The following is a 24802-nucleotide window of genomic DNA, read 5'->3' as shown; positions in this document are numbered from 1 at the left end:
ATGATACAGTCAAAATACAGAACATTTCCACCACTGCAATGAGCCCCCACATTGCCATTACACCACACCACCTCCTCTTTAAAACCCTGACAACATCTAACCTGTTCCCCATTTCTGTACTATGTCATTTCAAGAATGTTACATAAATGGAAGCACACAGTATGTATTGAGATTTTGTTTGAGGACTGGTTTTGTTCACTCAGCCTAAGTCTCTGGAGCTTCACCTAGGGCATCACATGTATCAGTGGTTCTCTTTATTACTGAGTAGTATTTCATGGTATTACCACAAAGATACCACAGCTTAATCATTCACATGTAGAAAGACATTTGGATTATTTCCAGTTTTTAGCTGTTATGAATAAAATCGCTATAGACATTAATCTACAGGTTTATATGTGAATGTAAGTTTCCATTTCCCTGGGATAAATACCCAGGCGTGCAACTGTTGGGTCATATGATAGTTGCATGTTTAGTTTATTAAGAAACTGCACACTGTCTTCCACAGTGGCTGGACCGTTTTGCAGTCCCATCAGCAGTGTGCAAGTCATCTAGGTGCATCACATCCTCACAGCATTGGGTACTGTCATGTTTTCTCTTAGCCGTTCTATACATGTGGAGTTTAATGGTCTATCATTATGGTTTTAATTTGCTAGTGATGATCTACATCTTTTCATGTGCATATTTGCCATCTATGTCTCCGCTTGCGTGAAATGTCTCTTCATGTCTCATTTATTAGTTGAACTATTTGCTTTTTTATTGTTGAATTTCAAAAGTTCTTTATATATTGTAGATACTAACCCTTTGTTAGATATGTGGTTTGTCAATATTTTCTCACTTCAAGCTTGTATTTTCATTCTCTTAATAGGATCTTTCACAGAGCAAACATTTTAAATTTTGATGTACACTAGTTTTATCCATTTTTCCTTGTATGGATCATGCTTTTGGTATTCAGTCTAAGAACTCTGTTTGCAAATTCCTAGATGTCAAAGAAAATTTCCCCCCAAAAGGTTATAGTTTTATGTCAGGCATTTGAGTTAATTTTTGAATGAGACTTCAGTTAACTTTATTGTAATTATTATTTTTGCCTATTATTTTTGCTCCAGCATCATTGTTGATGGTGGTGGTGGATTAGTCAGTAAGTTGTGTCTGACTCTTGCGACCCCATGGAGCCTCCTCTGTCCATGGAGTTCTCCAGGCAGGAATACTGGAGTGGGTTGCCATTTCCTTCTCCAAGGGAGAAGGGCTATCTTTCTTTGTTGAAGGGCTTAATTGTTGAAGGGCTGTCTTTCCTCCGTTAAATTACTTGTGTACCTTGTACGTGTGTATTTCTGGATTGTCCATTCTGTTTCATTGATCTGTATGTTTATCCCTCTGCCAGTACCACACAATCTTGAAATTGGGCCAATTGAGTCCTCCCATTTTATTCTGCTTTTTTGAAGTTGCTTTACCTATTCTGATTCCTTTGCCTTTCCATAGACATTTTAGAAAAAAAATCTTGAAGGGATTTTGATAGAAATTGTGGTAAACCTATGTTGGAGAGAACTGAGATCTTTATTATGTTGAGCCTTCCAAACTATGAACATAGTATACCTCTCCCTTTATTTAGATCTTTGATATCTTTCATCAGTGTTTTGTAGTTTTCAGTATACAAGTCTTAAAACGTTTGGTTAAATTTTCACTTAAGTATTTCCTTTAAAAAATTATATACATCATTGGTAAGAATGTAAAATTTTTCAGCCAATGTGAGAAACAGGTTGGTCATGCCTCAAAAACTTAAACCTAGAATTACCATATGACCCCATCAATTCTATTCCTAGGTACTTAAAAATATATATGCATACACATGTTCCTAGCAGCACTATTCACAATAGTGAAAAGGTGAAAACAGTCCAAATGTCCATCAATGGATGGATGGATGAACAAGTTGTTGTAAACGTATAGAAGAATATTATTTGCTTTTAATCCGCTCCACCAATTGTTACTTGGTGTCTTGAGATCATTTCATTGAATATACTTATTGATATGTTAGGGTATAAATGTGCCATTTTATTATTTGTTTTCTGTTCTTTCATTTCCTATTTTCTTTTTCCTCTCTTTCTGTTGGTTACCTGAACATTTTTTAGAATTCTGTTTTTATTTACCTGTGATGTTTTTAAGTGTAGCTCTTTGTATACTTTTTAAGTAGGTAACATGAAAGTGAAAGTGAAGTCGCTCAGTTGTGTCCGACTCTTTGTGACCAATGGACTGTAGCCTATCAGGTTCCACCGTCCATGGGATTTTCCAGGCAAGAATACTGGAGTAGGTTGCCATTTCCTTCTCCAGGAGATCTTCCTGACCCAGGGATCGAACCTGGGTCTCCTGCATTGTAGGCAGATGCTTTAGCATCTGAACCACCAAGGAAGTCCCATAGGTAACATACTTCTATATAATAAATATTATACATACATAATTTTTTAGTCTACTGGTGTCATTTTACCTGTTCAAATGAAGTGTAAAAACCTTACTTCACTTTACTTTTCACCTTTCATAGTTGTTAATAACATTACATATATTATACATTCCATTACTGTCTAGCCTTTCAGCTCATTTTATCTTTCTAGTTGTTTTCAAGGTAGTACTGGCAAATGTCATATGTAGGAATTTTCATCAGTGATTTTGGCCCTCTCAAATTACACCAGCTCCTGGTGACACTATCGCCAACATAGTCTTTGAAAAGCATTTCTGGGCTTGAAAGAAAATAAGGAAAATCTTCAATTTGTCCTCCACTCTGAGAGATAGTGAAGCCTCACTACAGAATTGCAGTTGTAGCTGAAAAGTTCTTTGGGCCTTCTTCCCAAGAGTAAAAACCAAATCTTTACTTTATGCTCCTGGGGTTTCTTCTCTTTCATTCTAATAACCTATTTTGAAAGTCCAGCTCACTGGATTCCACAGAGACATGAGAGATTGTGTGATAACCAGTGTTGTTTTATTCATGACTTTCTTCCATTTTTTCAGTAGATAAATCTAAGAAGGTGACCATTTCTTAATAAGCCAAGAAATCAAATTTTAGCTTCCAAGAAATATTTTTCCCTCATGATCTTGACTCTTCTACTTTAAAATCCTGTTCTAAAAATGGGTCAGTACAAACTTCATCCTTAAATAAGAATAATGATTACTAATACTTACTATATGCCAGGCTGTGTTCCAAGCTTATACATATACCCCTCAGAATGATCCTAAGACATAGATATTTGGGCTGTCCTCAGTCTGCAGGCGGGGAAGTTGAGGAAGTTGAGTCAAATAACCCAAAGTTTCCCAGGTAGAAAGTGGTGGAACTGACAGCCAATCCCTAATATACTGGTTCCAGAGTCTGTGCAATAATCCTTTAGTATAGACTGGATATGGCCAAGACCAGACCCAGTATGTGTGATAATGTGAGTCTTTCTCATAAATGAAATGTAGTATTTTTGCAGAGAATACAGGTTAAACCACAAATACATTTATTCCTCTAAGAACATTATGCCATCTTTTAAATTTTAAAATAATTAAAAAAATTTTAAATAGTTTTAAAATAATTTTAAAATTTTATACTCAACTGTCTCTTCAGTTTGCTTGCTCTTATTAAGCTGATTTAAAAAAATCCCAGAGCAGAGTGATTTACCAGCACCATCATTAAGTTGCAAATTTATCTTCAGTCACAGAGCAAAAATACACTCCAGATAAACTCAATAAAATAACTTTAAGGGTTCACAGAGTACTCACACCTAACTGTCATGCATTCCAACACCTCTCACAGCCCCCCTTTCAACTGTCTAACTCCTATCTCGGTCTTTTTACAGTCTGAAAACAAGGAAGCACCCAAGTGAAATAACCCTCCAGAACACTGTTGAAATATATTACAGAGATACATCCCAGATCCCCGTTCGTAATGTTAAAAAGGTATTAGCATATAGAGAAAATATATGTAGATATATTCCATTAAGTTCTAATGAGTCTTTGCTTCCCCCTTTTTGATAATGTCTTCAATTTCTTCTGAGACCTTTCCTTTGTAGTCATTTGGTTCTATTGAATTTAACTTCTTTTGATACTCCAGTGGCAAACCATTCTCTTTTGCACCCATGCAAATGACCTAGAAAATGGTTAAACAACAACAAAACCCTCTTTTAGTTAGGAACATAATTTAGTTTAGTATACCACAGCTTTATTTGTAGTATCAAAGTATGAAATATTAGCTTTCAGATAACTCTAGAATAAACAATTGTAGAACAAAATGAAGAGTCATTCCTCCCATGATGAGCATGAATGTACAGGGAGTTTTCATAGCCACACAATCCATCCCTATGTGATAGCAACTGTACTCAATACTATGGTTTAAAATATTTTTAATATAAAACATTGTATAGAATTTGCATGAAACGAACAAAATTTTTTAAGAAACAAACACCATTCTTCAAAGAAATTTAAAGTTTATAGGGAGCAGTTTTTAGTTGAATCCTGGAGTCTACTCTACCTCTGAATTACACATGGGGGAGTAAACAGCAAGTGTATTCAATGGTACTCCCCAGATCCACACCAGGCTAATTCCTCTAGGCTCCATTCTAGAAAATTCCAGATTAGGCCCAGGAACTGGGTCACCTTCTCCAAGTATCATGTCCTGATTGGACCTGCCAATAAGTACCTAAGTCTGGGTTTCTGAAGAGGGATGTCAGCCTCTCTATCCTTAATTCTTTTCCTGTGCATGCATGCTGGAAAGGTGTCCCTGATTTTGAAAGGGGCATGACTTATCCCTCCATCTAGAAATGTAAAACATTTCAACAGTAGGAAATATATTTTTGTCCTGTAAAAATGAATCTTGGGGTTTATGAAATACTATTTTGTGGAGAAGAAAAAAAATGATTAAAAAGCATAGGTATAGAATAACTACAAAAAATACACCATACATGTTTTCAAAGAAAAATATGTCTAGGATTATGACTCAAGTACATTTCTGAGAGCTTTTTTTTAATAAACAAAGTTTTAGGGACATAGTTCTATCATTGCAAATAAATTGGAACGTTTATTCAGTAAATAACTATCATTTTCGTATTAAAAACATATTGATTGAAATGAATTGTTCATACAGAATTTAAAACACAAAGTCTTTTAAAAATAAGATACTCTGTCATTTAACTCTGTGAAAATTAACAAGGAATCACCAAAAGTCTTTGTAAGTTAAAAAGGATACCTTTTTATACTGGGGTGATGGGGGAACACTCTCATAATTTGTCATCTGATAACTTCGACAGGTTATTGCTTTTCCTTCTTGAGTTGAAACAGTAACTTCTATTGGGACATACATTCCACTTTTAACCCCTTCTTGCCTGGAATCAGAACAGCCACATTTTAATCATACGTTGACTCAGCCAAGTTAGTTTACTAGATTAAAAATTTTAACTATTTATGGATGTATGTGTTCTCTATGTATTTGGGGATAGAGTAGAACATACTACAAATACCACCACATCAAAAGTAAGCTTAGCATTTCAATTAGAAAGCTGGAGACTTACTATTACTGGGTATACTTCTAACAGATCTTTAGTTATTGCAAGCTTTATAACCCTGAAACATTGCTCTCTATCTACGAAAACTGGACTATGTGTTCTGACAAGAGAATATCCATCTTGCAAAAGTAGACAGGACAGCTCATTCCTGTTTGCAAGTGAAGTAAAATGGTAAGCATGTCAGATGTTTGCTCTTCTCAAATCCTACTCTTTTCTGTCAACTTTCTTTGTATTAAATGCTCTGCCACACAACTCTTGAGTTCTAAAAAGCATCAAAGCATTTCTAATATGTTTTGAAGTTTTTACAAGTTATTATCACTTTTTTACTGATTCAACAGCTACCTTAAAGATTTTTTTAAAAATCTGACTGTTATAAAAACTGAGTTGTTTTTGAAATCAGTAAAAGTATGTAATAATTACAAAAATCTTCATGCTTTCTCACAATATGAAACTACAAAGATATTTTTATTAAAAAAACAAATAGAAAATAAGTACTTCCATCAATCATAGAAGAGATTACAAAAGTCTCCCCAAATCTTAGAGTGTGTAACCCTTCTAGGCTTTTCTTTTTAGGAAATGAACATTATACCTTTTAGGTTAACTCTCAAATGTAAAGAATATGTCCATATATATACACACACATTCTTGCATATGATCCACCTTCTAAATTAGTAATGATTTAATTTATAATTAGAAGCCACCTACTTATCCAGAGAACTTAAATTGCTTTTGTTCATTTTCCATACTACTCCCCATACTTCATCGCCAGGACTTTCAAAAATGGTGGCTATACCTCCATGCCAAGTTTCACTTGTTTTGCCTTGGGGATTGCCAAAGTCAAGTTTAAAATCCTACAAAGGAAACCAAAGTGATATGATCAATATCCACATGAACCAAAATTTCCGTTTTCAAAATAAAAGCAGATTTACCTTCAACACCATGTGATTAAAACATAAGTTTTGAGTTCCTTCTATAAAAAACACAAAGATAAACAACCAAGGACCCAGATTTCAAGGACTATATTTTTCTTAAAAATAAACTGTATACTGAATATGTACATGTATCTTACCATAAATAAGAGGTTAAGGGGGACAATAAATCCCATAATCCTGATGCCTTAACACAGCTATCCTTATTTTTGAAAACTGCTTCCCAATCCACTTACTTACACATAAATTTTAACTTAGAGGCAATCATAGTGTGGGCTTCCCTGGTGGCTCAGTGGTAAAGAATCTGCCTGCAACACAGGAGATGAGGGTTTGATCCCTGGGTCTCACAAAGATTCCCTAGAGAAGGAAATGGCAACCCACTCCAGTATTCTTGCCTGGGAAATCCCATGGACAGAGGAGTCTGGTGGTTGCAAAAGAATCAGACACAACTCAGCAACTAAACAACAATAATCATACCATACAAATTGTTGAAGCTGGGTGATGGCTGCATAAGGGTTATAACATTATTTCTACTTTCATGTATGTTAAGAGTATCCTATTAGCATATTTTTTTGCCCTAAGGGAGCTGTCATTTGAGGGTGATTTGTATACTTATAAATTTTAATATTCATGAATTATATTAACATATCTATAATAATCATAAGAGCAGCTAACAACTACTGGGTTCTGTACACTGCTATGGGCTTCATACGGACTTTTCAAAATCCTATCAACAACTTTTTATACACATTTAACAGAAAGAAGAACGGTGGCTCAAAAAGATTAAGCAACTTGCCTAAGGTCTCACAACTAAAGTAATGGAGTCAAGGTTTCAAGCTGTTAGTTTCTTCCCTCACAGAGATGAGCAATCAAAGGACAGAATGAGGGAGATTAAGAATCTTTACTCAGCTGTTTAGGAAGATTTCTTTCCATTTTTTCAGAGTTTAGTTTCCTAATGATAAAAAAAAAGTTGGATTAGATAATAAATCTAAAGTTTATATTTTATCTGTTACCTTTATTTTCTTAAAAACCTTTAGAATTTCATTAAAAAGGTTGGTTTGAGTGACCAGTACCTTTGATTGGTATATTAGATGTTCTAACACCAGGTATCCTTGGCAAGACATCAGGAGATCTGATAAAAGATACAACCACACTAGGACCTGTCTATACAAAAAAGATCTTCATGACCCAGATAATCACAATGGTGTGATCACTCACCTAGAGCCAGACATCCTGGAATGAGAAATCAAGTGGCCCTTAGGAAGCATCACTATGAACAAAGCTAGTGCAGGTGACAGAACTCCAGTTGAGCTATTCCAAATCCTGAAAGATGATGCTGTGAAAGTGCTGCACTCAATATGCCAGCAAATTTGGGAAACTCAGCAGTGGCCACAGAACTGGAAAAGGTCAGTTTTCATTCCAATCCCAAAGAAAGGCAATGCCAAAGAATGTTCAAACTACCAGACAATTGTACTCATCTCACACACTAGTAAAATAATGCTCAAAATTCTCCAAGCATGGCTTCAACAGCACGTGAACCGTGAACTCCAGATGTTCAAGCTGGTTTTAGAAAAGGCAGAGGAACCAGAGATCAAATTGCCAACATCCACTGGATTATCAAAAAAGCAAGAGAGTTCCAGAAAAACATCTATTTCTGCTTTATTGATTATGCCAAAGTCTTTGTGTGAATTACCACAAACTATGGAAAATTCTTAAAGAGATGGGAATATCAGACCACCTGACCTGCCTCTTGAGAAATCTGTATGCAAGTCAGGAAGCAACTGTTAGAACTAGATATAGAACAACAGACTGGTTCCAAATCAGGAAAGGTGTACATCAAGGCTGTATATTGTCACCCTGCTTATTTAACTTTTTTTTTTTTTTTTTTTGCTTATTTAACTTATATGCAGAGTACATCATGAGAAACACTAGGCTGGATGAAGCACAAGCTGGAATCAAGATTGCCGGGAGAAATATCAATAACCTCAGATATACAGATGACACCACCCTTATAGCAGAAAGGGAAGAAGAACTAAAGAGCCTCTTGATGAAACTAAAAGAAGACAGTGAAAAAGTTGGCTTAAAGCTTAACATTCAGAAAATGAAGATCATAGCATCTGGTCCCATCACTTCATGGCAAATGGATGGGGAAACAGTGGGAACGGTGGCTGACTTTATTTTGGGGGACTCCAAAATTACTGCAGATGGTGACTGCAGCCATGAAAATTAAAAGACGCTTACTTCTTGGAAAAAAAGTTATGACCAACCTAGTTCAGTTCAGTTCAGTCACTCAGTCGTGTCCAACTCTTTGTGACTCCATGAATTGCAGCATGCCAGGCCTCCCTGTCCATCACCAACTCTCGGAGTTCACTCAAACTCATGTCCATCGAGTTGGTGATGCCATCCAGCCATCTCATCCTCTGTCGTCCCCTTCTCCTCCTGCCCCCAATACCTCCTAGCACATCAGGGTCTTTTCCAGTGAGTCAACTCTGACAGCATATTCAAAAGCAGAGCCATTACTTTGCCAACAACGGTCTGTCTAGTCAGGCTATGGTTTTTCCAGTAGTCATCTATGGATGTGAGAGTTGGACTAGAAAGAAAGCTGAGCACCAAAGAATTGATGCTTTTGAAATGTGGTGTTGGGGAAGACTCTTGAGAGTCCTTGGACAGCAAGGAGATCCAACCAGTCCATCCTAATGGAAATCAGTCCTGAATGTCATTGGAAGGACTGATGTTGAAGCTGAACATCAATACTTTGGCCACCTGATGCAAAGAACTGACTCATTTGAAAAGACCCTGATACTGGGAAAGATTGAAGGTGGGAGGAGAAGGGGACAACAGAGGATGAGATGGTTGGATGGTATCACCCACTCAATGGACATGAGTTTGAGTAAGCTCCGGAAGTTGGTGATGGACAGGGAGGCCTGGTGTGCTGCAGTCCATGGAGTTGAAAAGAGTCGGTCACGACTGAGTGACTGAACTGAACTGAACTGATATACTTTTAAATCCCACAGACAATTTTCATTCCTCATCTTGCTCCACTTCTCAGATGTTTCTGACATAGTTATCCACACTGTCTTGATCTGCCTCCTTTCCTTTCAGCTGTTTCTTGATCTCAATTTGCTTTACCAACTCCTCCTCCACTATCTAGTTTTTAAATGTTGGAGTTTCTAAAAGTCTCAGTTTAGGCCCTTTTCTCAGCAGTTTGCTCAAGACAAAATCATACCCTCCAATGGCTTCAAATACCATCCAGTATTCCAACTGTCTTTTATCCAGCTCAGGTCTCTCTCTTGACTTTGAAAGTGCTTAGAACATAGTAAGTACTTCATGTGCTGTGTTGTGCTTAGTTGCTCAGTCGTGTCTGACTCTTTGCAACCCCATGGATTGCAGCCCACCAGGCTTCTCTGTCTAGGATTTCACAGGCAAGAATACTAGAGTGGCTTGCCATGTCCTCCTCCAGGGGATCTTCCCAACCCAGGGATCGAACCCAGGTCTCCTGCACTGCAGACAGATTCTTTACTGACTGAGCCACCAGGGAAGCCCGAGAATACTGGAGTGGATAGCCTAATCTGTCTCAAGGGGATCTTCCCCACCCAGGAATCGAACTGCAGTCCCCTGCATTGCAGGCAGATTCTTTACCAGCTGAGCTACCAGGGAAGCCCAAGTACTTCATTAATGTTCACTAATATTTTTCTGCTCACTTGGGTATACAACAAGCATCTCAAACTCAGTACAGCTGACCCTTGAACAACATGGGTTTGAACTGCACAGGTCTACTTATCTGTGAATTTTTTTCAATTTTCAGATCATCAAAGTAATGAAGTATGGGGGAAAGTTTGTGTTCGATTAGAGACTGAAATAGAGAATATGTGTCTAAGGAACTAGGGTCCAAGTCCTGATTCTATCCAAACCTCTTCAACTTCCTGCCCTTGGGTGAGTCATTTATACATTCCTCTGTTTTTGAGGCAGAGATAGCAGTTCTCTGATTTTTGGCTCAGCAAAGGGTGGCAACCACTAACCCTGGCATTGTTTAAGGGCCAACTGTATGCCCAAACTGAGCTTGATGTTCCCTCCCAAACGGATCCTCTTTTTTTTTTTCTCTTTAACAAATATCACTATCATCCACTCTGTTGCATCAAAAACCATTATCTACTCTTCATTTCACAATCAATCACCAAAGCCTAACAGTGTTCTCTCCTCAACACCCCCAAAAACCATCTACCTGTCCTGGCTACCACTCCAAGGTACCATTAGCTTCAGTAAGTGACCGCTACAAAAGCTTTCTAACTGCACTCCCACATCCACTTCCAAAAGCCCTGTTGGTAGGTTGCCCCTACCCCTCCAAAGCACTTTCCACAGCAACCAGAATAAGCTTTCAAAGATGTAAACCTGATATTTCGTTTGCTTAAATTTGGCAGAGGTATTCTCACTGTTGCTCTCAAGATAAAGATCCAAGTCTTCATTGGCTCTGGGGTCCTGTAACATGTGGCCCTTCCCTGCCTCTCTACGCTTCATGCCACATCCTCCTTACACATTAAATTCTAGCCACACTAGCTAGAAGACCCAGCTGTTTTCTCTCCTGAAATCTTTTGTCCCTGCTGTTCCATTTGCTTCTCCCCTCGCCAGTCATTCAGATTTCAGCTTAAGTCACATTTTCAGGTATGGCTTTACTGAACATCCCAGTTAGGTCAGATCCCTAAGTCACATACTCCCATAGCACCTTCAATGCTTCCTTAAAACAATTTTTCCCCCACTCTTTTCAGAGCAGTTTTAGGTTCAGAGCAAAACTGAGAGCAAGGTACGATTCATCTCCTTTTAAGACTGACCATACCTGTGACTGAATAATCATTTGTTAGCTAGTTCTTTGCTGCATCCCAACTATAAACATCTAAGTTTTTTTTACCATGTTTGGGGAATTCCCTATCGTATGAGTTTGATGGGTAGATAGTGCTCAGAGCCCAACTCCTGTTTTTGAAGTTTCAAATGCCAGAGACTGGTTCTCCTAGCTTTGCTTGGAGTCAGGGCATGGGCATATGGCCAAGATTTAGCCTAGGACACCCACCTAGGGTTTTGAATTAGAAGTCAGTGACACAGGGGAGCAGAAACTCCACTCTGGGGGTGGGAACTGTATTTGGGTTTCAGGAGCTTCCAGGTACAGTGACAGTAGAGGCAGGGTCCAGAATGGGTGATGCATGATACAATGTCCGTGTTTACCAAGCTCAAGGGTGAGTCAACAGTGGCCTCCCGGGCTGTTTCCATCTGCGATACTGGCTATTTTATAGCTTCCCTTCTATGCCTGCCTGTTTTGTCAGTTCTGTGGTCCTACCTTCCTGGTCATTCTGTGAGCTGTTCAACAGCCTTTCAACACATTCTTTTTCTGCTTAAATCAGCTACTTCTGTTGCTTGCAACTAAGAACCCGACCAATGATAGCAGAGACCATGTCTGTCTGGTCCAACAATGTCAAAAGGCTCTGTAGGTAATTTGTTTGCCTGTCTCTCCCACAGATCAGGAGGTCCTGAAAGCAGCTAGCTTTACTCAGTCATCTTTGTATCGCCAGGTAAGTGCTGGAAGAATATGAACTAAATGAATAAATATACTAAGAGCTATGATTCTTACCAAGGCAAGTGAAGGTTCACCCAGCCATTAGACTTAAGTGAGCACAGCCCTTACTATGAATGAGACATAGCCCCAGCTTGCAGGACCCCTCAGGTCGAGAGCAAAAGGTTGGTAAACGGATTTTTACAAAACTAGGTGACAAGTCCTGGAGCAAAGGTAGAACAGAAAGCAACTGATTCCTTGGCTTGGGTCAGAGAAGACTTCTCAGAGGGACCAACCGAGTGGATTCTGTGATGATGTCCCTAAGTCAGTGGCCAAGGGAGAGGCATCGGGAGCTGGGCAGAATTAGCAGCTGGTGGGAACGTCAGGAGGGCGAGCTCAGGGCAGCCTGGGAGGCACAGGAGCCAGAGTAGCACAGCACAGCCAGGATCAAGCAGAAGGCTGAGAGAGGGCGAGAGGGACCCGTGGGGGAAGGGTCGTGCAGGGAACCCTGATGTACTTTGAGCAGAGAGAGCTGCATTCCCAGACCAATGCTGACGACAAGCGGCCCTGAGAAAGTAAGTTCTCAAAATCCTGCCCCCTTTGTCTGCAGAGAGGGCAGAGGACATCTCGGGGGCCAGGCGGAGAGCACTGACCTGCAAGCGGGCTACGCTGTAGAACACGGCGGAGGGGTTTCGGAGGTGGATCCGCTCCGTCAGCAGGTTGCTGCCATAGGCAAAGTAGAGAAAACTCTCCCCATCCTGACTCCGGAGGGCCTCGCAGCCCAAGTTCGCCATGTCCCACCAGACGCCTGCACAGGCCTGGGATCCGTAGTACAAGCGTAAAGAGAGGACGAGAAATACAGCTCCGTGGCCGAAGAACTTAACCAGGAACCACCGGGCCCCCGATTTAGAGGTTAGGGGAAAGGCGGGAAGCTGGGGCCACCTGCGAGCACTCTTCTGACTGGCTGCCAGTACCCAACGCTGTGAGTTACTCGCTCTGATTGGCTAACCCACCGCCTCCTCTAGGCTAGCAGCTTGGACTTTGTAATATTCGGTCCTGAGGCGACCAGGGGCTGATTCCTCATTGGACCTGCTCCTAATTTGTCCCACCCCCTGTTCAACACTCCCTCTGATTGGCGGGTGGGCGGGGCTCTATGCGGGGGGCGGGTCCTCTGCTGAGCTCTAGCAGCTCACAGGTCCCAGCCGGATTTTCTCCAATTTGGGTAATGCATGCGTGGTTCTCTGACAGTGTGTACTCTTTAGGGAGCTTTGGGATCCATTTAAAGTGAAACAGCGTCTCGGACCATGTACCCAACGGTCCATCTGCCGGCAGCTCGCCCGGTCCCGCCCTTTGGGTTTGGAGGAATGAGGAGAGGGTCTGTTCACACCACTCGCTGGTTCCTGCACCCTAGCCCTGATCAGCGGGCTTAGTGGATAAGACCTCGCACTAGAGCAAACCCGGGGAGATAGTGAAGGACAGGGAAGCCTGGTGTGCTGCAGTTCATGGGGTCGCAAAGAATCTGACGCGCGAGTTTGAACAGCATCCCTGATTATCTACCTGATTACCTTTTCTAAGGATCCTTGGCCTCCTGGGAAAGCTCATCTGAGAGTCAGGGTCTTCCTTCCCTGATGGAAGTTACATGAGGGCCTCAAAGCCCGACGCTGCTGTTTACTGGACGTGTAATCTCGCACGTGTAACGTTTACTTGCTGTTTACTTGGATGTGCTGTTTACTGGACGTGTAACGATGGACATGAGTTTGAGCAGGCTCGGGGAGTTGGTGATGGACAGGACTGCATGCTGCAGACCTTGGGGTCGCAAAGAGTCGGACACGACTGAATGAACTGAACCTCGGACACCTCTTGTCTCTGGTGTCTCCTTTTAAAATAGAGATTGTAACATAAATTATGATAACAAGTTATAAACGTAAGATATGATCCTATATCTCATAGGGTTGATATAAATATTAAAAGTAATTTTGTTAATGTTATCGGGGTAAAAGAGGTATAGTAACAATGTAAACATGTAAAGAGGTATAGTAACAATGACATAAAAACTCTATATTGTAAACTTTGAAATGAAAAATAATAATAAACTCAGAGCCTTGAAGTAATGACTATCCTTGGCACCCAGGTTTTGATTTTTAAATACCACTTTTCCACTAAAAGGTACCAGGGTTCCTTGGAGAATTGGCTGATGCCGGGTTAAGAGGAGCACTCAGAACATCTTGTGACAGAAAATCAGGAGGTATTAAAAAATGAAGTTCTCTGAAAAGGACACAGAAGCCAACTTGAAGGAATGCCCACTGGCCAAAGTTAGAATGATTTAAGCATCACAAATAACTGCAGTTGATTTAAAATGTCAAACATAAAATTAATTTCCCCATGAGAGTAAACAAATCTAAAAAAAGAAAAAAAACTTTAAAAAACTTTGTCTGCCATACTACTGGTAGTGACTTTTACACCAACTTTACTCTGAAAACTGGTAATCTAAGAAAATAAACATTTAGCCTGCTTTTCTAGTTGCAGATGTATTTCAGGGTAACCAAATGGCCCCAGTTGGTGAGGAAACAGTTCCCTTTACAAAAGTATACCAGCTAAATAATGTAAAATGAAGGATAGAATTAGAAATTCACCATTTTGCAGTCCCTAATGAAACGATTAATTCATACCAGGATCATGAGACCAACAGGTAAAAGTGCGATAGGGAACAGGATATTCACATAGAGCCAGGGATTATGTGCCAGTTATCAGGGGAAATCCATAAAGACAGTGGAGAAATCCGGTTCCTTCCCACCTTAACCTAGGTCAATTTTATCATCACTAAAATTAGACCAACCTTACATTATGCATCTCCCGATGTGATACAATATGAAGCATCAGCATCATTTGTGAAGCACTGTTTCCAAAAATCTTTAACTTCAGAGTAATCAAGCAGGAACTACAAGGATAGAAGCCAACAATCAGAAAAAATCCAAAACAAGTGGTGAGACATCCTGTAGAACAAATGTCTCAGTCTCTTAAATTAACTCAGTGCCTTTAAAAAAAGAAAAAAGGAGAGAGGCAATACTGAGGGAGGGCTGTTTTAGATAAAAAGAAGCCTAAGAAACATAATACAATGGCTTGTCCTTGGTTTTGGTATAAAAGATATTTTGTGACAATTGGAGAATCTGAATAGAGACTAAAGCATTAGATGATACTAGACAGTTTTGTTGTTTGTTTTGTTTTGTTTTTTAACAGTACTGTGGGCTTCCCAGGTGGCTCAGTGGTAAAGAATCTGCCTGCCAATGCAGGAAACGCAGGAGACACAGGTTCAATCCCTGTGTGGGAAAGATCCCCCAGGAGGAGGAAATGGCAATCCACTCCAGTATTTTTGCCTGGAAAAATCCCATGAACAGAGGAGCCTTGCAGGCTATAGTCAGTAGGGTCGAAAAGAGTCACCACGACTGAGCATGCATGCGTACAATGGCATTGTGTTTATTTAGAAAAACTTCTCTTTTTAGATGATATATTGGTGTATTTAGGAGTAAAACGTTTGCTATCTGTATTTAAAATAATTCAGAAAAATTAAAATGTGGAAACTGTTAAACATTAAACTGTGTGTATATGGATGCTTATTTTATTATTTTCTATATATTTGAATATTTTCATGTTAAAAAGTTGAAAAAAATGGTGATGTAAGTAAAGCACTTGACATAGTGAGCATTCAATAATAAACTTTATTGTTATATAATCTGCAAATAGGAAGGTCCATACTCTCTCCTGCCCCCACCCCAAACATTAAGGCAGCAGAACTTGACATACGTACTTGGTCATTTCAATAAGAAAGTTGCTTTTCTTGGCAAGATAGTGCTCTACTGCACCATAAATTTCCAAGGTCTCTGCTGCAGAGTACTACCATTTAAAACATCCTTCTGCATTTTAAACTGCTTTTAAATATTTGAAATATATTTATTATTTAATTATTTTTTAAAGTATTTTAACTTCTTTTCTCTTTCTATACTTCTAAGTGCTTAATTTTATCGTGACTGATTTTTCGTAACACCAGTTTGTGAAAATTTTCTGAAGTTAAACATGGATATTTCCTCAGACACTGAAAATCTTTTCTTTCCCCACTGAAGCATTTTATTTAGCTTCCCCATGTAGGTTGCCATGTACTGACCCCTGTTGGCCAACAAGAGGCAGTAGGTAGCAAGGGGGGTTTGTTTTCTCCAGTTTATTTATTTATTTTGTGGCTGTGCAGCACAAGGGATCTTAGTTCTCCACCCAGGGATGGAAACTGTGCCTCCTGCATTAGAAGCACAGAATCTTAATCCCTGGACTGCCAGGGAAGCCCCTCAGATTTAACCAAAATAGATAACCAACAAGAAGACACTGTATAGCACAGAGAACTATACTCAATATTTTATAGTAACCTACAAGAATCTAAAAAAGAATCAGTGACTGAATCACTTTGCTGTACACCTGAAACTAACCCAGCATTGTAAATCAACCATACTTCATTAAAAACTTTAAAATAATTTTTTAAAGTAAAAAATGTAATTTTTAAAAAACTTTTTTAAAAAGCAAAGCACACTTTAAAAACCCCAAATTTAACAAAAGCCTGATTAATATTAGTTAACATTCACTGAGTGCTTCTTGTATGCCAGTTTAAACTTTTACATCTATTAGCTCACTTAATCCTGAAAAGGGCCCTATGCAGAAATTACTACTATGTCTCATTTTATAGTCAAGGAAACTGAGGTGTGGTCGGTTAAATAACTTGCCCCAGGAAGCAATGACTGAAGGGACTAAGCAATCTGATTCTGGAGTCATTACTTAGTATTCCTTCCCAAATTTCTCAAATTGTAAAGCCCTCATGGTCTAAATATAACTGGTTATTATTCAAGTATAATATCTATCATATCTATAAGAATATTATGAAATAGTAGTACTAGTATTCAATTACTTGATAATAAAGAAAATGAGGACAGATTTCTTCCAAATGCCATCTTTTAATCCAGTGGACTTTGAGTTTTTGATTGTATCATTAAGACTTTTGAGCACATATACTATATATAATAATATATATAAAGCTATATATATGATAGGCTTCCCTGGTGGCTCAGATGGTAAAGAATCTGCCTGCAATGTGGGAGAGCTGGGTTTGATCCATGGGTTGGGAAGATCCCATAGAGGAGTGCATGGCAACCCACTCCAGTATTTTTGCCTGGAGAATCCCCATGGACAGAGATGCCTGGCGGGTTACCATCCATGGGGTCGCAAAGAGTCAGACACAACTGAGCGACTAAGCATATATATATATATATATATATATAATATCTATAAAATATAAAATTTACAAGTAACTATTTTAACTCTCATATCAATGTAAAACATACATATGGGACAAAATTATAGATAGTGGATAAAAATCCATATTTCAAATAGTCCTGCAAATTTCCATTTTCTAGCTAATCTTGTCAGATCTTATTAGATCATTATTATTTTTATATCGTTAGGTCCAGAATGAAGAGCTTGTGCCAGAAGTCAGAAATGTCGGCTCAGTGCCTTTCTTTACTCTTTTCTTGTGCTTGCAATTTTAGTAAGAGCTTCAGGCTAGTTCTAGGCAGAAATTTTCTTTCTGATACTTAATTAGCTCTCTGGAAATCCACTTAGCCAAGCAAATTACAGTAAATCACCAGACACAGAAAGTGAATGAAGGAGGGCTAGGGCCACTGTCAACCCCTCCTCAGGAAAGCACTCCGCCCCTCCCCCAGGGTACCTCGCATCTCATGAGGCAGATGATGACTGTCCGACTGACTATGGGCTCTAGTGTTAAAGCAAAATTCTTGTATTTTGTAATATTTACTAAATACAGTAAAGGTAAAGCATATTTTAAAAAATCTAATATCTTAGACTAAAAACGAAAATAGAATTGTTTTCCCACCTCACTGGCTCAAAAGTTAAAAAAAAAAAATCTCCCCTATGACCACCAAATCATCTGAACTTTGAGCGCAAATCCAAGACCTTCTCAACTGTGCTAATCTCCTTCAGACTTGTCCCCCATTTCCTGCTATAAATCCATTGCTCTCTTGAAATTGAACTACTCACTACTCCCCAAACCCACTTCTGTGCTGTCCCACGTGATTCGCACCGTTACCCCACCCCCCTCCCAGAAAATCAGAGTCCGGGAAACCAGCCAGGAAGCTGTTGCAGTGCTTCAGGTCTGTGATGATGGCCACAGGGCGAGGCTGGGGAGCGTGGGACTGCAGAGGAAGACAGAAACAAAGCCAGTAGTAACCGATCCTCCTGACTGATTCGATACAGGTTTCGAAGGAGAGCAGAGATCAGTCAAAGGGAACTCATTGGGTTTTAGGCAGTGAATTAGAATTCTTTCCCCATAACTGATTATTCCACATCTTTGTAATTGTTGGAGGTTCATATTTATTTTATACTTCCGGTGTAACCTAGGACCACATATAATTAATAATAATTTCTCTCAGTTACTTAGTTTTCCTGGGCTTCTTCCTTGTATACCTGTTATTAAACTTTTGTTTGATTTTTCTTCTGTTTAAAAAAATAATGATTTCTTTATACTTCAGGTCAGTAATACATATTTATTTAAAATAATACCAGCAGAGCAAAATACTTTTAGGTCTCCAAGGAGATAGAAGTCTTCAAGATATACTCTAAAATATCATTACGGAATTAAATATGCTGCTTTCCATATAAACTATATGCATTTAATAAGAATTGTTTACTTCATTACCAGACTGGTTTGGAGAACAAGGAAGGTGAGATTACCTGAGACCAGCTCAAGAATGTTACAATCTACAGCCTTGGCACCCACAGAGTAACCTAACCATTTCAGGCTCAAGTTCATATCCTCAGGGTAGAAAACTGGAATTAGCAGGAAAACCAGATCCTTGGTTCCCAGATCAGTACTTCTTTCTCCAGAAGGAAAATCTACTAAAAAGACAAATTTCAATTGCAAAGCTGGTGGGCATGGAATCACACCTCTAATCCCTCAGCACTCTAATCCTCTCTGCCATAAAACACACACACACACAAATCAGTCCTTTCTACCTTTACCACCACTACCCTAGTCCAAAGCCACCATCTGCTCTTGCCAAACTTCTGGAATAGCTTCCTTACTTGTCCCTTAATGGTCAGTTTTATTCTTTTGGAATTGATTCTCCACTCAGCATCCAGAATCATCCTATCAAAAATAAGTCACATCATAGATAGTAGATAGTGAAGTCACTCAGTCATGTCCAACTCTTTGGGACCCCATGGACAGTAGCCAACCAGGCTCCTCCGTCCATGGGATTTTCCAGGCAAGAATACTGGAGTGGGTTGCCATTTCCTTCTCCAGGGGATCTTCCCAACCCAGGGATCGAACCTGGGTCTCCCTCATTGTAGGCAGATGCTTTACTGTCTGAGCCACCAGGGAAGTCACATCATATGCCTGCCTAAAACACCCCAATAGCATTTGACTTCTTAGAATAAAATCCAGACTCCTTATCATGGTCTTCAAGGTGCTACACAAGCTGACCATTGCCTACCTCTCTATCTCATCTTCTACCACTCCTCTTCTTGATCTTTCCACTCTAACCAGCTGACCCCCGTGATCTTCCTCAAACATGCTAAACTCACACTTGAAGCCTTCTCGTGTGGCTTTTATTTTCCTAGTGGAAGAAAATGCTTGATCAATGAACACAGATATCTGGTTTATCTGTTAGTGTTCTCATTGTATGTCAACAAATTGGCTTTCTGATGTGTACATCGATCTCTCTTGAGTCTGGTTGTGAGAATCTTCTCCCTGAGCCAAGACAGAATTTCTCAGCCCACCAAGCTAAGAGACAGCTTCATGAGACCCAGACCCTCTGTCTGTCTCACTGAAGTTCTACTGGCCTGAATGGCCTTGCCTAGGACACAACTTAGTGACTGAACTGAAGCATCCAGCTGCACTTCCTCAGCAGACACTCTGCCTTTTTAAACTTGCCTCTTCAAACTTGCCACAATGTGCAAATGTTTTGCCTTCAAGTGTTTTTTTTTTTTTTTAAATAATAACACTAAAACTGATTAGCAGGATGGTATTCAAAGTGGATGAGCAAGTTGAGCCAGTGAGGCTCTTCTGTACCTTTGGAAACTCAATCTTGTAGCTATGTGTAGGATGGACTGGGAGGGAGTAGGATGGGAAGATGGCTGAGTGCTGGATATAAGTTCACTGCAATAGCCAAAGTCATGAAAACATGAACTGGGGCAGTAATTGTGGAAAGGAAATGAAGGCACGCAAGGGACTGAAGACATAGTCTTTTAATTTTTTAAATTGTATTACTCCTTTGTGTAGACTTCAGAGGCTGCCTGCTGTTTATTGCTCTATCAAGTTCAAGTTCTTGTGCAAGATTTTTTTATCTGATTCCATTCTGTCTGGCTGGTCTGATTTCTCAGGTGATAGTAAACCCACTGGAGGCAGGGACCACACTTTATATTTCTGTATACCTACAGGGCTTACCACAGCAGAAATGAATAGTGAATACTTGCTGGTTAATAGAACCAGAGTCAAAATCTCCTCTACCCTTTACACAGGCTCCCCAATCTTTTTTTCTCTATGATTTGTTTCCAGCTTTCCTTGATTTACTGAGAGGCATTTCAGCTCTGAGTTAAGATTTTAAAATGTATACTAATGCTTTAACATATAAGATCCTATGTAAATTTAATTAATTGTGGTGGTATTTATGTCTCCTTGCTAGGAGATTATGATCTGGCACATGACCAAGAAGTATGTCAGAATATGTTAACTCCAAAATGTTTTTGGGGTGGAAAGGACCATAAAACCCCAGCAGGCAGTAATTTCTCAATAATTTGATAATCTGTATTCTTATTTTGAGATTAATCCTGAAAAGTAGTTACAATAAAGTTTATTATTTAGTCCTTGGGAAAATGGTCTCTTTTGATTTCTATGTCTAGTTTTATCTATTACTATATGCTTTTGTAAGGCATTCACCAAACTGTTAACAGTGTTTGCCTGTGGGAAGAAAAATGGCATTGGAAGGGGAGCAAGTTGAACAAAAAACTTTCATCTTTTCATTGTGTATTCTTTTACATTTTTTGTATGTTTGAGCCTGATTTTGGTATTTCTTTTATTATTTAAAATTACATATACTATTAAATTAACATTTTATGAAATTTTAGGTCAGTATCGCAAGGTCTTATGCCACACAGATAAAAAGAAGGCAAGGACTAAATAAACTGCCTAAAGAGAAAATTGATGAAGCAAATACATATCCAAGTAGGTCTGCCTCTCAACACATCAATCAGATAAGTAGGTCAGATCAAATCAGCCTCACTCTGTGGAAGGATATGATCTCATTCTTCAGGCCTCAAAGCTGCAGAATCTCATGTGCCTATCTCGATGTTCCCTCCTTGTTCTTTGAGATGTCAGTGGACACAAGAACCAGAACATTTCCAAAATCTGGCTCCGAAAAAGGTCACATGTATGTTCTAGGACAATGACCTGTTAGATATCACTGCCAACTTTAAATCACTTTTAGAAGGTCCTGGAAATACAGCAGTATCTCCATGTCATTTACCATAAGTGTATCAGATCCAGAGGAACCGTTCTCAAGATTGACTACTGTTAAAGTTTGACAAACTGCATCATAATATATTCATTTTCTTGGCTTATATGTTCCTGTTTTTGTAATACCTTAAGTTAATCTGAAATTAAAATTAAAAAAAAATAATTTGCTGCATGTTTTTATTGTTAATAATAGGAGTAACATAAGTAATAACATTTTAGAATGTAGATTTACTTAAATGAAAATCCCAACATTTCCCTTGGTGATAGACCTCATTCTTTTCTTCCTAAAATGAATTTAAACTTAGCAAATTCTTAATATCATGCATAGTAATTAGGTGAGAGCCAATATTTTCTTAACATCCCTATAAGAAGACTGACTTTGAAATGAGGCCTAGTTTATGAGTTTGGAAACATTTTTGGAAAATGAGAACTATGCTTGGGTTCTCTGCTCAATTAATGTTCTCGGATTTCATGTTTTCAGTCTATTCAACAATATTTAATTGACACTTAACTTTTCTCAGAGACCTATATGCAAGTGAAGCTGGTTTACTTGACTATAGCACAAGTCTGGATATTTCAAAATCTTTCCAGAAGAGCTGATCTAGTGCTGGTGTCAACCTTTTTTCTTCTTTATTATTTCCGCTCTCACATGGGTACAACACATCCCAATAATAGAGCTACCAAAAGGCATCTCTACTTATTGTCTTTGTTGAACGCTTATTGGCTGAGAAGACAACAGATGCTCTATACAGCTGAGTAACAGAAACTCAAATGGCTCACTGAAAACAAACGGTATTCATGGGAGAAATAGGTATGTTTTGTGTATAGAGAAGAAACTTGCTTCAGTAAGTCATTCTCGAAGCTTCCTGTGGGTAGTGCATTTTATATACATCTTTTCCCAGTGCCCTAAAAACTATGTCTCAAGTTAATCATATGAACTTTTTGATTTACCTTGGGATGCCACAGAATTGGAGTGGCGAAATTTTGTTTCCATGACCCCACAATTCCACTCCAATGCACATAGCCAAATGAATCGAAAACAGTCCCTCAAATACTTCTACATGAATGCTCATAGCAGTACTGGTTACAATGATCAAAAGGTAGAAACAACTCCAAGTCCATCAAGAATAAGCACATGATGGTGTATCCCTACTGTAGGAAATCCTTCAGATATAAAAAGAAATGATGTAAATACTATATCCGCGTGCCATAATGTGGGTAAAGTTTTAAAAGATTATGTTAATTCAAAGAAGCCAGACATAAAGTGTCACATATTATATGATCCCATTTATGTGAAATAGCCAGGTGAAAGTGAAAGTCGCTCAGTCATGTCCGATCTTTTGCAACCCCATGGACTATACATTTCATGGAATTCTTCAGGCCAGAATACTGGAGTGGGTAGCCTTTCCCTTCTCCAGGGGATCTTCCCAACCCAGGGATCAAACCCAGGTCTCCTGTATTGCAGGACGATTCTTTACCAGCTGAGCCACAAGGGAAGCCCAAGAATACTGGAGTAGGTAGCCTATCCTTTCTCCAGCAGATCTTCCCAATCCAGGATTTGAACCAGGGTCTCCTGCATTGCAGGTGGATTCTTTATCAACTGAGCTATCAGGGAAGCCCTCAATCAGAAACAGAAAGCTGATTGGTGATTACTGAGTGAGGCTGGGGGGTGGGAAGAAATGGGGAATAACTTAATGGGTATGAGGTTTTATTTGGAACTGTCTTGGAACTAGAAAGAGGTGGTAGTTGCACAACATTGTAGATGTATTACATGTCACTGAAATGTTCATTTTGAAATGGTTAATTTTATGTTATGTGAATTTCACCTCAATAGAAACAAGCAGAAAAACAAACAAAAAAACCTTTATTTCCAAGGGTTTCTGATTAAAGGTTGTAAGAGGTAACTGCAGAATGTTGGTAGGTAATTTGGACATCAGGTTCCTTTGATTTAAAGTAGGAATGAGGAGTTTAAAGGATTTGACGTGTCTCCCTAACACATCACTCCCGTTCCCATAGGTATTGCACCCAAGGAATATGAGACCCTTTCTCTTCTGAAAAGGCTGGTGCCAGAAGGGACTAGGGCTTTGTCCCTAGTCGGTAGTCAGTGGAAGCTGTAGAAAGGGAGTCTGTCATTACTAATATGCTGCCCCTTCCCTGGAGTATCCTTCTTAGCATGTCTGGTGCTCTATTAACAATATGGAGTGTTCAAGAATAACAATCATATTTGAACAGGAACACTTCCCAAAGTATTGCTCTGTTAGACATTGACCCCCATAAGATGGTCTTCCATTCAAAAAGAGCATCCGTGGTCAAATGAGCCAGAAACCACTATATTCTAGGTCTCTTCCTCAATGTCCATGATGTCTGCTACCACACAGAGAAATGTGAGGACACATGTAGTAAAGAAACCTTGTGAGCTCCTGACTTTCCCAAAGTATCTCGGTCCCAGAACCCTTCTAAAGTGGAAAGCATAGTACTGGCTGTGGGAAATGCTGTTCTGTGTTAGTAGTCTGATTTGGTTAGGATGATTGTTCAATTCTTGAAAAGTCATATTAAATAAAATCATAGATTATACAGAAGATTGAAGTAGTGATGTTGAAACAGCAGGACGCTATGATCCTTGCACAGTCCCCCATCCCTTCTACCAGCCTTTTGTCTGTGGAAAACTTTAGCCAAAGAATAAGTTTAATCAGAAAAGTGAGAAAATGCAGATACAAACAGAAAATAGTCAAAGGAGACCAATTAATAATAATGTCATTAAGCATAGTCAAGGACCTTTAGTTCCGTCTCAAGGACTGTAGATAGTAATCTGAGCCATTATCCCGTGAGTTGATTTTATAGATACTGAAACCCCCACGAGGTCGAAGAAGTTAACATGATAAACAGACTGTAGCCATGACATAAACTGCCACAATTCTAAGAACTGGCTTCAAGAAAATGGGCACAAACTGACCCTGGAGCTGAAGATTAACTGTACCTAAAACAATCAAGATGATGCTGGTCAGACCACCGATGACCAACTTCAAGATGACTGTCAGAACTGAACTGTGCTGACTCTGCATAGAGCGTCCTCGTCTGTAAAAGTTCTTGCCCCCTGATTGTCAATGGGAGGGGTTGAGGGAGTCGGCCTTTGGACAAGCATCCACCTTCCCACCCACCTCAACCTTGGTTGCCTGCTTCCAAAACAAAGCAAACTTTCCTTTCCACAAACCTGGCCTCTTTAATGGCTTTTGAGTGGCAAGCTGCTGGA

General features: G+C 39.2%; 1 protein-coding gene across 3 annotated transcripts in view; it reads right to left on the bottom strand.

Moving 5' to 3' along the window:
* Positions 1-3456: 3456 nt before the first annotated feature.
* GGCT (gamma-glutamylcyclotransferase) overlaps positions 3457-24802 on the bottom strand; it is a 34706-nt gene continuing 13360 nt past the window's right edge. The window contains exons 2-7 of one of the 3 annotated variants that reach the window (XM_006055654.3): positions 14824-14925; positions 13553-13863; positions 12641-12805; positions 6225-6370; positions 5204-5339; positions 3457-4108 (exon numbers count right to left, since the gene is read on the bottom strand). In XM_006055654.3, the coding sequence (XP_006055716.2) occupies positions 3965-4108; positions 5204-5339; positions 6225-6370; positions 12641-12781 (567 nt within the window). In that variant the 5' untranslated portion in view covers positions 12782-12805; positions 13553-13863; positions 14824-14925 and the 3' untranslated portion in view covers positions 3457-3964. The remainder of the gene's footprint in view (positions 4109-5203; positions 5340-6224; positions 6371-12640; positions 12806-13552; positions 13864-14823; positions 14926-24802) is intronic. The other 2 variants (XM_044946693.1, XM_044946692.1) reach the window with 2 other exon arrangements.

The sequence above is a fragment of the Bubalus bubalis genome, chromosome 8 (assembly GCF_019923935.1).
Source record: "Bubalus bubalis isolate 160015118507 breed Murrah chromosome 8, NDDB_SH_1, whole genome shotgun sequence".
NCBI lineage: Eukaryota > Metazoa > Chordata > Mammalia > Artiodactyla > Bovidae > Bubalus > Bubalus bubalis.
The sequence above is the reverse complement of the archived record's forward strand: the minus strand, read 5'-3'. Positions and strand labels throughout refer to the sequence as shown.